Below are 12923 nucleotides of genomic sequence, written 5' to 3'. Positions count from 1 at the left end.
TGACTGTGCATGTCAGAGCAAAAACCAAGCCACGAGGTCGAAGGAATTGTCCGCAGAGCGCAGAGACAGGATTGTGTTGAGGCACAGATCTGGGGAAGGGTACCAAAACATTTCTGCAGCATTGAAGGTAATCAAGAACACAGTGGCCTCCATCATTCTAAAATGGAAGAAGTTTTTCCAGAAGAACAACCATCTCTGCAGCACTCCACCAATCAGGCCTTTACGGAAGAGTGGTCAGACAGAAGCCACTCCTCAGTAAAAGGCACATGACTGCCCGCTTGGAGTTTGCCAAAAAGCACCTAAAGACTCTCAAGCCATGAGAAACTAAATTCTCTGTTCTGATGAAACCAAGATTGAACTCTTTGGCCTGAATGCCAAGCGTCACATCTGGAGGAAACCTGGCACCATCCCTATGGTGAAGCATATTGGTGGCAGCATCATGCAGTGAGGATGTTTTTTCAGTGGCAGGGACTGGGAGACTAGTCAGGATCGAGGCAAAGATGAACTGAACAAAGTACAGAGAGATCGTTGATGAAAACCTGCTCCAGAGCGCTCAGGACCTCAGACTGAGGCGAAAGGTCACCTTCCAACAGGACAATGACCCTAAGCACACAGCCAAGACAATGCAAGAGGTGCTTCAACAAAGTACTGAGTAAAGGCTCTGAATACTTATGTAAATGTGATATTTACATCTATTTATTTTTAATAAATTAGCAAACATTTCTAAAAACCTGTTTTTGCTTTGTCATTATGGGGTATTGTGTGTAGATTGATGAGGGAAAAAACTATTTAATCAATTTTAGAATAAGGCTGTAACCTAACAAAATGGGGAAAAAGTCAAGGGGTCTGAATACTTTTCGAAGTCACTGTATATTTATAAACTGGGTTCGAGCCCTGAATGCTAATTGGCTGACAGCCGTGTTACAACAGACCATATAGCACGGGTATGACAAAACATAACTTTATTTTTTTTTTCATAACTTTTTACTGCTCTAATTACCCAGTTTATAATAGTTTATAATTAACCAGTTTATAATAGCAATAAGGCACCTCTGGGGTTTGTGATATATGGCCAATATACCATGGCTAAGGGTTGTATCCAAGCACTCTGTGTTGCGTCGTCCCTAAGAACACCCCTTAGCCGTGATATATTGGCCATATATTTAAATATCTTACTATATATATTTTACTGTATTTTATTTATTTTACTACACTATATATTTTCCTAGATTACATCACACAGTGGATTCTTTAAAGAATACATTTTTAATCCTAACTCATGAGTCCTATGAAGTTATCTAAATTGCTCTTTATTTTATGAAAAATATTTACATATTACAATTCAGTTAATTTGTGTATGAGTACACTCAGTGAATTACCTTACAATACATTACAGCACACATACTGTGTAAATTATATGCATAGGTATTGATTAAATCAAATAGATTTTTCACAGGGACAGGCTGTATGAGTGCCTGTATTTAAAATATGGAGCAATGTTGTTTGTAAAGATGTTTTGGCAATGAACTACACATGAGATGATATTTAAGAAATAAATATATCTAAGAAATACTATTGACATCTGCTTGGCCCTGTTTGTGTCAGGCAGGCTAAATGACAAGATGTTACCTCTAATACCTCATGATCTATGCCAAAGGTCATATACTGTATCACATTTTTACAACAGTCAGGTCAAGGCATTCAATATTAGGTGCACAAGAACAAACTATGTATTCATGAGAATAAAAAGATACAGTTTGTGCAATTTTTTCCTCAATACATAAATACATCTAATTTTTTTTGTGTGTGGGGGGGGGTCACAACTATGGATAAGTGACATAATAGAAAGTACAAGCAAACATCCACACAGAGGTTCTCAAACACCTGTACTGTGTTTGTCTTATGACTCAGGTTTCTCAGGTCCAGAATCGTTCCAGCCACTGTAATCAGGCAGGTTTGGGCTCGGACCCATAAAGGATTTGGAACCATTGAGGTCCAGAATGTCTCACTTCAGCTCCAGGTACTGGGGTAAGACATTATTCCAGAACTGTTGGGATTCTTGGGTACTTTTGGCCTGTTTTCCCCCTGTGGTCCTCTGTTTGGTACGGGCTGCTGGTTTGGGTTTCTCCCTCGGGGGATCTTCAATCCCTTTCCTGCTGGGGGGAGTTGCTTTAGGTGGTACGCTTTGTGAGCCTTTCTTTTTCCCCTTTGCAGGTTTTATCTCTTCCTCCTCTTCTTCCTGTTCTTCCTCCTCTTCCTCTCCCTCCTCATCTTCTTCCTCCTCCCCCTCTTCTCCTTCTTTACTATCTTTCTCATCCTCTTCTTCCTCAACTTGTTCTTCTTTAATATATCTTTCTTCCTCCTCTTCTTCTCCTTCCTCTTCATCTTCTTCCTCTCCTGTTTCCTCCACCTCCATCTCCCCTTTCTGTTCCCCTGCAGCTTCTTCTTCTAATTCACCATCAATTTCTTTATTTTCTTTCCATTCTTTTTCATCTCCCTTCTCCTCCCCCCTTTTTCCACCCTCCTCTCCCTCTGTGTCTTTTCCACCTACTTCCTGTCTATCTTTTTCTTCTTCCTCCTCTTCCTCCTCTTGCTTCTCCCTTTCCTCTTCTTGTTTGTTCGCTTCCTCCTCTCTCACTTCTATTTCCTCTTTCTCATCTTCCTGTTTTTCACCATCTTCCTCCTCTTCCCCTTCTCCCTCTTCCCCTTCTCCTTTATCATCTTCTTCTTCCCCCTCATCTTCTTCTTCTCCCTCCTCTTCCTCACATTTTTCATCTTCAAGTTCCTCCTCTCCACTAGCATCTTCCTCCTCTTCCTCATCTTCCTCTCCTCCCTCCTCTTCCTCCTCACCCTCTTCGACTTCACCGTTCTCCTCTTCACCTTCATTTTCATCCTCTTCTTCCTCACCCTCAACCGCTTCCTCTTCCTCTTCTCCTACATTGCCCTCACCTTCTCCACTTTCTGCTCCATTTTCCTCATCGTCATCCTCTTCTCCCTCCTCCTCACTTACACTTGCCTCCTCCTCCTCTTCTTCACTTTCACAACCTTCCTTATCCTCTCCCTCTCCTTCCTCATCTGTTCCACTCTCTCCCTCTCCTTCCTCCTCTCCTGACTCAGTAGCTTTACTTTCTTCACTCTCTGCTTCTTCTGCTTGTTCATCTTCCTCCTCTTCTGCTGATCCCTCACTCTTGCTCTCAGCCTCACTTCCTGATTCATCACCACCCTCCTCCTTGTCCTCTTTGTTTTCATCCCCACTCTCTTCATCAGTGGACTCTTCTTCACTCTTATCCTCCTCTTCCCCCTCTCCACTTGTCCCAGAACCACTCTCTCCCTCCTCTCCTTCCCCATCACTCTCTTCACTTTTCTCCTCTCCCTCTTCCTCTAGGCTTGCCTCAGAATCACTCCCTTTGCTCTCCTCCCCCTCTCCTGTCCCCTCAGAATCACTCCCTTTGCTCTCCTCCCCCTCTCCTGTCCCCTGAGAATCACTCTCTTTGCTCTCCTCCCCTCTCCTGTCCCCTGAGAATCACTCTCTTTGCTCTCCTCCCCCTCTCCTGTCCCCTCAGAATCACTCTCTTTGCTCTCCTCCCCCTCTCCTGTCCCCTGAGAATCACTCTCTTTGCTGTCCTCCCCTCTCCTGTCCCCTGAGAATCACTCTCTTTGCTCTCCTCCCCTCTCCTGTCCCCTGAGAATCACTCTCTTTGCTCTCCTCCCCTCTCCTGTCCCCTCAGAATCACTCTCTTTGCTCTCCTCCCCCTCTCCTGTCCCCTGAGAATCACTCTCTTTGCTCTCCTCCCCTCTCTTGTCCCCTCAGAATCACTCTCTTTGCTGTCCTCCCCCTCTCCTGTCCCCTGAGAATCACTCTCTTTGCTCTCCTCCCCCTCTCCTGTCCCCTGAGAATCACTCTCTTTGCTCTCCTCCCCTCTCCTGTCCCCTGAGAATCACTCTCTTTGCTCTCCTCCCCCTCTCCTGTCCCCTGAGAATCACTCTCTTTGCTCTCCTCCCCTCTCCTGTCCCCTCAGAATCACTCTCTTTGCTCTCCTCCCCTCTCCTGTCCCCTCAGAATCACTCTCTTTGCTCTCCTCCCCCTCCCCCTCCGCGCCCTGGCTCTCTTCACTCTTCTCTTCTCTATCCTCCTCTCCTTCTCTGCTAGCCACAGAATCACTGTCTTCTGCTTCTCCCCCTTCGTTCTGTTCACTGCTCTCTTCCAGACCCTTACTACTCCGGTCATCCTCTTCCTCCTCTTCTTCTTCCAGACCCTCACTACTCCTGTCATCCTCCTCTCCCTGTCTCTTTGTGAAATCTTCATGTTCATCATCCTCATCCTCTGACCTTTGACCTCTACTAGTGTTCTCATCGTCGTCAACCTCGGCCTGACCTCCCGACCCGTCACTAGCATCCTCTGTGGGGTCTGGGTTCTTCTCAGAACTCCCGCTCCCTGCTTCCTGATCAGAATTCCTGAGAACACTGATGCAGATGGAGGTCCTGTTTCTTTGCGCTACCGCACTGGGATCTGATGTTGAAGAGGAGGAGGCGGAAGGCTGGGTGATGGCGCTCTGTTTGGTGTACCTCTCTACCCGGCTGGACCGCCGAGGAGGGATAGAATTGGCTGTGTCACTCTCTGACTGAAACCCCCTCACACTTGTCACCGCCTCACTCAAGACCCCCATGGCTACGCCTGCCACCCCCACGGCTGGAAGGAGAGAGGCTGCATCGCTGAGAAATCCTCCCCAGCCAGGCTCCCCCTCCTGGGATTCACCAATGGTATCTTCCCCTGGGACCGCCACTCTATCTTTGACCTGTGAGACAGCCAGTGGCTCTCTAAGCTCAGACTTCGCTGACTTCTTATCCCAAGCATTTTGAGGCATTGCATCTGATAATGACAGTGATGCGGATGGTGATTTGGTCTTTGTGGTAGGTTCTACTAAGATTGGTTGGCTGGAAACCTCTGTTGGCTTGCTTTTCAGTTTCACCAGGGTTCCATTCAACTCAGTCAATTTAGCTTTAACCTCTTCAGGTTCAGGCACTTGTTTTGTTTTAGTGGTTGCACTTTTTGTTTTTGTGACTTTGCCTTTATCTTTAACTGCCATTTTCTTCCCCTCTGTTGTCCCTGACTCTTTGAGAGTAATAGACTCTCCAGTCTTTTGTTCATTCACCTCTTTTGCCTTCCTTTGTCCCTTTATTGGAGTGTTTTTACCTTCACATGTTTTATCTACTACCTCCTGAGGAATCCTCTTTACATTCAAAGGAGTGTTTTCAGCCACAGTTTTACTTGGAATTGGCTCCTTTTCCACAGGTTTACCTTTAACTTTGACTGTAGAGGATTTGGCCTCTTGAATGTTACTTTTCACAGGGATGAATTTGACCTCTAATTGTTTACCTTTAACTTTGACTGGAGCGGACTTGACCCCTTGAAGTGGTTTATTTTGAACTTCAATAGTTTTAGTATCTTCCTCTGCAATTTTTGATTTCTTGTCTTTGGACTCCAAACTTTTCGTTTTGATGGGAGTGCTGGTCGCCTCGGCCTCCTTAATTCTGATCTTTACAGGGCCTTTCCCTTTCATCTCTGTACCTTTATTCACCTCAGACAGCTTGCTTTGACCATGCTTTGGAGTGCTGGGTTTAGACACAGATATCTGGATCTGACTGTGTTTAGGAGTGCTAGGTTTCGATATAGATAACTTGCTTTGTTTCCTTGCAGGTGTATTTAGCTTAGACCCTGCTTTACCTGTGCTTTGAAGATTGCTCTCTAGTTTACTGGTTTTCACTTTAAGGCCAGCCTTTTCTGTTGTCAAAGTGATGTTCTCCTTGCCCCTGGCTGGGGTTTGGGGGGTCTGAGGGGTCTTTAGTGGTTTGGGACTCTTTGTGGGCATGGCCTCTGCCTTCAACAAATTCAAACTGGAACCTCTCTGGAGCTCGGTGGGAAGGGCTTCATGGGAAGGTAGCTCCTCCTTCCTGTTGGTGAGGGTTTGTTCAACCTTCCTCTCTGCCTCCTTCACAGCTCTCCAATGAACCCTACCCTTTTCATGTCCCTGGAGAGATGAGAAAGAGACAAGGAGACAGAGAGAAAAAGAGAGGAGGTGGCAGAGAGAGAGAGAGAAATAAAAGAAAGAGAGAGGAGGGTAACGTTTTGCAAAGAGAGAGAATATTCAGAGGGTTTGGAAGAAAGAGAGAAGGATGTGAAACACGAAGAGAATACAGTAAAGTGTCAAGCAGAATAAAGGAGCCAAATGTACAGTGAAATAAAGGAGAAAGGAAGACAGACATGTAGATGCCAGTCCTTCTTTCCTGTCCCTTATAGTAAATACACTAACATACCTTATCCTTCTGCTCTGCAGATGTAGTCCCAGTCTCATTGCCAGAATCTCCTCTCGATAGTGATACCTGCCTCAAAAAGAACGGGACACAAGTCTCACAACCAAACTCAACATTTCATTTAACTATGTTGAGATACGTTAATAACCTACATTCAAGCTCTTACATGAAACAACTATAAAGGGTTACAACACAAAAGCCAGAACCTTCCTTCCATCAGGAATATAAACAAGTCAGCTTTCCTGCAGGCAAACATGAGCCTGTATAAGAACTGCATAACATAATAAAAAGCAGAAGCTGGTAGGAAGAACTACGACACGTGACGATGAAATTCATCTATTTGTTCCCCCCCATCCCTGCTGGAAATAAATTATAATCCAAGTTAATGAGAGGGTATTGAGGTGTTATGCAAAAGCAGACCGATTCGCTCATTGCCACGGCAACCTTCATTAGAAGCCTTTCCATTCAGTCCATTAACACATCCACCTTCATCATCGGGTGCCAAACTCCTCACGTATTACACCTCAGAGAGTCTCTATGGAATGGATGAAACACGTATGCAGGTACAGTATACACACAGGCTCATAGCACACAAGACCCCCTAGCGCTCCTGTGTATAGAATGAACTAAAGTGCATGGGAGAGGCAGCACAACACAAATAAATGCCTGGTCTTCCCAGCATCATGTGTTTTTTTTATCTGCTCTCTCTCCTCCATGTCGGTTGTTCACACTGCTGGGTTTCACTGTGTGCTGCAACAAGAGTAGGCCGATGAAGACCACGATGAAGATGTTGAAAACGTTGTGCATGTATCAGTAAAAACAGTGTTAGGATGTGTGTAGCTAAATACTCTTCTCCTCCGAACACAGGAAACTCCCTCACAGTCTCCCTCAGCAGGAGTCATGGAAAGATGGGCGTGAAGTGTGTCGACATCCCAGTCACGTCAACACTATGGATTAGCTATGAGCCAGGAGGAGCTGTGTGTGTGTGTGTGTGTGTGTGTGTGTATAATTACGTGTGTGTATGTTCATGAGAAGAATGGCGGCAGGGACAGCGATTAAACTCAAACCCATTTGCATTGAAGCTGCAACAGGAGATTTAAGACATGTTTTCTTGGAAAAGCAAATGAGCAGGAGACAGATGCAGAGACAGACAGAAAGACAGACGCAGAGACCTTACAGAGAGACAGACGCAGAGACAGACAGAGAGACAGACGCAGAGACAGACAGAGAGACAGACGCAGAGACAGACAGAGAGACAGATGGAGAGACAGATGGAGAGACAGATGCAGAGAGACGGAGAGACAGACGGAGAGACAGATGGAGAGAGACAGACGGAGAGAGACAGACGGAGAGAGACAGACGGAGAGACAGACGCAGAGACAGATGGAGAGAGACGGAGAGACAGACGCAAAGACAGATGCAGAGACAGATGGAGAGAGTCAGAGGAAGAGATGGATGGAGAGACAGACGGAGAGACAGACGGAGAGACACAGACGGAGAGACAGACGGAGAGACAGACGGACAGACAGACGCAGAGACAGACGCAGAGACAGACGCAAAGACAGATGGAGAGAGTCAGAGGGAGAGATGGATGGAGAGACAGACGGAGAGACAGATGACTGCATGGTTGAGCACGACTCCAACACCATCATTAAGTTTGCTGATGACAGCGGTGGTAGACCTGATCACTGACAACGATGAGACAGCCTATAGGGAGGAGGTTAGAGACCTGGCAGTGTGGTGCCAGGACAACAACCTCTCCCTCAACAAGGCAAGACAAAGGAGATGATCGTGGACTACAGGAAAATGAGGGCCGAACACACCCCCATTCACAAGAAATAGGCTTTGATTATGTTTTACTGGTAAATGCCAACAAAATACCTTTTTGGTCAGTGTGGTATGTGAGTGTGTGTATAACCTTTATTTAACTAGGCAAGTCAGTTAAGAACAAATTCTTATTTACAATTACGGCCTACCCCGGCCAATTGTGCGCAGCCCTATGGGACTCCCAATCACGGCCGGATGTGATACAGCCTGGAATCGAACCAGGGACTGTAGTAACTCCTCTTGCACTGAGATGCCTTAGACTGCTTTGTCCACGTGTGTCTGTTAACTATTTAACTATACTAGAATGCTTAAAAGGCATCAAAAAATGTAAATATCGGGGAACAGTGGGTTAACTGCCTTGTTCAGGGTCAGAATGACAGATTTGTACCTTGTCAGCTCGGGGATTCAATCTTGCAACCTTCCAGTTACTAGTCCAACACTCTAACCACTAGGCTACCCTGTGATAGGACAAAACTGAGGATCAATCAAAAACATTGTAGTTACTCTAAAATACTAACCTAAATGACAGAGTGGAAGGAAGCCTGTACAGAATCAAAATAAAAGTGGCAAAGAAATGAACTTCCTGTTCTGAATAGAAAGTGTTCTGTTTGGGGCAAATCCAACACAACACATCACTGAGTACCACTCTTCATATTGTCAGGCATGGTGGTGACTGAAACATGTTATGGATATGCTTGTCATCGGCAAGGACTATAGAGTTTTTTTTTAGGATAAAAATAAATGGAATAGAGCTAAGTACAGGCAAAATCCTAGAGGAAAACCTGGTTCAGTCTGCTTTCCAACAGATACTGGGAAACAAATTCACCTTTCAGCAGGACAATAACCTGAGACACAAAGTCAAATCTACACTGCTTACCAAGACGACATTGAATGTTCCTGAGTGGCCTAGTTACAGTATTGACTTAAATCGGCTTAAATCTATGGCAAGACTTAAAAATGGCTGTCTATCAATGATCAACAACCAACTTGACAGAGCTTGAAGAATTAAAAAAATAATATTGTGCAAATATTGTACAATCCAGGTGTGTAAAGCTCTTAAGAGATTTACCCAGAAAGACTCACAGCTGTGATCGCTGTGAGTCTGCTGTAATCGCCGTCAAAGGTGATTCTAACATTATGTAAATTATATATTTCTTTATTTAATTTTCAATAATTTTGCTAAAAGTTCAAAAAACATGTTTTCACTTTGTCATTATGGGGTATTGTGTGTAGATGGGTGATAAAATATATATTTAATCCATTTTGAATTCAGGCTGAAACACAACAATATGTGGAATAAGTCAAGGGGTATGGATATGTTCGAAAGACACTGAAGTACACATTATAATATAATAAATCCGCTGTACTCACCAGGTTTGACAACGTGCCCTTTTCATCCTCCATATTCTCAATGAGCATCAGGCTGTCAGGGGCTTCTGTCACTGTGTCCTCGTTCCTGTCTGTAAAAACACACAGAGAACACTGGGATAGGTCATAGAATATGGCTCACAGTTATGCCTACAGCTTGTGGCCATATAGTTTTACGAAAAGGAAAGACAGGATTCAACTACTGTACCTGTCTGTGGTGAGGTGGGACTCCGAGAAGGGCTTGGGTGCCCCTTAGACAGCGCTTTGGGGGATTGGTTGTAATCTGTGGGCTTTTTAAAGGGGGTTTTAGGGGACAGTGTGGTGTCGGGGATGAGTTTAGGCATGGATAGGAAGGACTGTGAGGGGCTACTGGGTTCTTTAGATGTAGATTTTGGTGATTTTGACGGGGTGGGCTTCTTCTTCTTAGGGCTGGACTTTGAGGAGAGTGAAGGGCTGGGAGGGTCTGGGAATGTGAATTGGGGTGACCGTGATGGTGTTAAAGGGGGTTTGCCTCTGGGTTTGAGTGACAGAGAGGGACTGGGGGCGTTGTTTGAGGAGGGATTGGAAGACAGTGAGGAGGTGGAGGGGTCTTTACATGGTGTTCTGGAAATGCGGATGTTCCTGGACACGGGAAGGGAGGTGTTGAAGAAGCCAGACATCAGAGGAGGAAGGTTATGGAACATCTGGCCAAACTGCTCTGGAGAACACTCCTGAAACAGACCACACAGAAAAGTAAACTGAACAAAAATATAAATGCAACATTCAACAATTTCAACGATTTTACTGAGTTACAGTTCATATAAGGAAACCAGTCAATTGAAATAAATTCATTAGGCCCTAATCTATGGATTTCACATGACTGGACAAGAGTGCGGCCATGGGTGGGTCTGGGAGGGCATAGGCCCACCCACTTAGTAATCAGACTCATCCACTGGGGAGCCAGGCCCACCCACTGGGGAGCCAGGACCTGCCAATCAGAATGAGTTTTCCCTCACAAAAGTGCTTATTACAGACCGAAATAATCCTCAGTTTCATCAGCTGTCCGGGTGGCTGGTCTCAGACGATCCAGCAGGTGAAGAAGCTTGATGTGGAGGTCCTGGGCTGGCGTGGTTACACGAGGTCTGTGGTTGTGAGGGCAGTTGGACGTACTGCCAAATTCTCTAAATTGGAGGCGGCTTATGGTAGAGTGAATGTTCACTTCTCTGGCAACAGCTCTGGTGGACATTCCTTTCTTCAGCATGCCAATTGTACGCTCCCTCAAAACTTGAGACATCTGTGGCATTGTGTCGTGTGACAAAACTGCAAATTTTAGAGTGGCCTTTTATTGCCCCCAGCACAAGGTGCACCTGTGTAATGATCATGCTGTTTATTAATCAGCTTCTTGATTTGCCACACCTGTCAGATGGATGGATTATCTTGGCAAAAGAGAAATTCTCACTGACAGGGATGTAAACACACAGCAGACCAAGTGGGGATCAAAGGCTAAGAGAAAGTTTCAGATTTGGTCAACCAAAAATACGATTGTTAATTTGCTACGTGAGACTTATTTGATCGAATAGAAGTTTAGTAATATTTAGATTGTTACTAAAATAAGTGGCCGAACGTGGCATCTCGGCAGCTTTGAGAAAATATATTTTATATTGGAGTTCATACACATCTGCCCTTTCATTGGCTAGAATGTCCCTCCTGATCTCGCATCCACCCACCTGCCTTTACGCCTTCACGATAACGACTTCCATTAATGGGCAGAGACCATCTCGTCATTATATACAGTTTCTCTGCAGAAATGTGACGCAACACTGCTCCCTAGTGAAGGCAACCAAACACCACAACTCTGTCACTCCTTGTAATCAACACTCCAGTTCTCCTTTCTGAAACTTTCTGATGTTGTGGCCCAGTGCTCACCCTCTCCCTGCGGCGGGCCCTAGCAGACAGGGTCCAGAGAGGAGGTGCAGTCGGTGGGTTGGACATGAGGACGGAGGGATCCATCATGAGCAGCTCAGTGTAGGTTTCCAGAGTCTCCAGAATGGTCTCTGTGACATCATCTTCCTCTATCACCACTTCCTCAACCTCTGGGGGTCTGGGCATAGCCAGCACCAGCATGTGAGAGCTGCCACATGCCACCTGAACACACATGCACAGTATTAGCACATGCAAAAACACACTCACACACACAAACCCACACAGCTTGACTCACTGACTGGACACTGTATTTGAGGAAGCGTGGGCACAGTGTTGGTCTGAACTGGTTGGTGAAGTTCTCTTCCCCCAGTCCTAGTTTACCATGACGACCGTCCCCAAAGGTGTACAGAATCCCACTGTCTGGAGGGTGAGACATGGGGTCTCAATGGAACATGCTCAGGTTTCAAATGTCTGAATGACAACAGTGTATACTTAGTAGAATATATTACAGTACAATAGAAGCTTGCCTGTGATCACAGCAGTGTGGTTCTCTCCACAGGTGACGTGACTGACTCTGCCATTCCGGAAGTGGACCAGTGCTTTGGGCAGATGTGCTTCGAACAGGAAGGTCCCGTGGCCCAGCTGACCATGCTGACCCCGCCCAAACGTGTACACATCCTCCTCTGGAACACGGAGAGGAAGCAAGAGAGAGAGAGAGAGAGTGGTATAGAGGAAGCAAGAGAGAGAAAGAGAGAGAGAGAGAGAGAGAGAGAGAGGTATAGAGGAAGCAAGAGAGAGAGATAGAGAGGTATAGAAGAAGCAAGAGAGAGAAAGCAAGAGAGAGAGAGGTATAGAGGAAGAGAGAGATAGAGAGGTATAGAGGAAGAGAGAGATAGAGAGGTATAGAGGAAGAGAGAGGAGAGAGAGAGAGAGAGAGAGGTATAGAGGAAGAGAGAGATAGAGAGGTATAGAGGAAGAGAGAGATAGAGAGAGAGAGGTATAGAGGAAGAGAGAGGAAGAGAGAGAGAGAGGTATAGAGGAAGAGAGAGGAAGAGAGAGAGAGGTAGAGGAAGAGAAGAAGAGAGAGAGAGGTATAGAGGAAGAGAGAGATAGAGGTATAGAGGAAGAGAGAGAGAGAGGTATAGAGGAAGAGAGAGAGAGAGAGTATAGAGGAAGAGAGAGAGAGAGGAGGTATAGAGGAAGAGAGATAGAGGTATAGAGGAAGAGAGAGAGAGAGGTATAGAGGAAGAGAGAGAGAGAGAGGTATAGAGGAAGAGAGAGAGAGAGAGGTATAGAGGAAGAGAGAGAGAGAGAGGTATAGAGGAAGAGAGAGAGAGAGGTATAGAGGAAGAGAGAGAGAGAGAGGTATAGAGGAAGAGAGAGAGATAGAGTATAGAGGAAGAGAGAGAGAGAGGAAGAGAGAGAGGATAGAGGAAGAGGAAGAGAGAGAGAGAGAGGTATAGAGGAAGAGAGAGAGAGAGGTATAGAGGAAGAGAGAGAGAGAGGAGGAAGAG

At 45.6% G+C, this 12923-nt stretch overlaps 1 protein-coding gene across 1 annotated transcript in view; it reads right to left on the bottom strand.

Moving 5' to 3' along the window:
- Positions 1-1289: 1289 nt before the first annotated feature.
- The window catches only part of LOC112224550 (transcriptional regulator ATRX), a 36224-nt gene continuing 24590 nt past the window's right edge, over positions 1290-12923 (bottom strand). The window contains exons 8-15 of the mRNA XM_042320096.1: positions 11937-12092; positions 11705-11829; positions 11413-11631; positions 9716-10217; positions 9511-9599; positions 6316-6381; positions 3985-6029; positions 1290-3509 (exon numbers count right to left, since the gene is read on the bottom strand). Coding sequence (XP_042176030.1) covers positions 2006-3509; positions 3985-6029; positions 6316-6381; positions 9511-9599; positions 9716-10217; positions 11413-11631; positions 11705-11829; positions 11937-12092 — 4706 coding nt within the window. The 3' untranslated portion in view covers positions 1290-2005. The remainder of the gene's footprint in view (positions 3510-3984; positions 6030-6315; positions 6382-9510; positions 9600-9715; positions 10218-11412; positions 11632-11704; positions 11830-11936; positions 12093-12923) is intronic.

The sequence above is a fragment of the Oncorhynchus tshawytscha genome, linkage group LG03 (genome assembly GCF_018296145.1).
Source record: "Oncorhynchus tshawytscha isolate Ot180627B linkage group LG03, Otsh_v2.0, whole genome shotgun sequence".
Lineage (NCBI taxonomy): Eukaryota > Metazoa > Chordata > Actinopteri > Salmoniformes > Salmonidae > Oncorhynchus > Oncorhynchus tshawytscha.
Note: the sequence above shows the minus strand (reverse complement) of the source record. Positions and strands in the feature narration are given on the sequence as shown.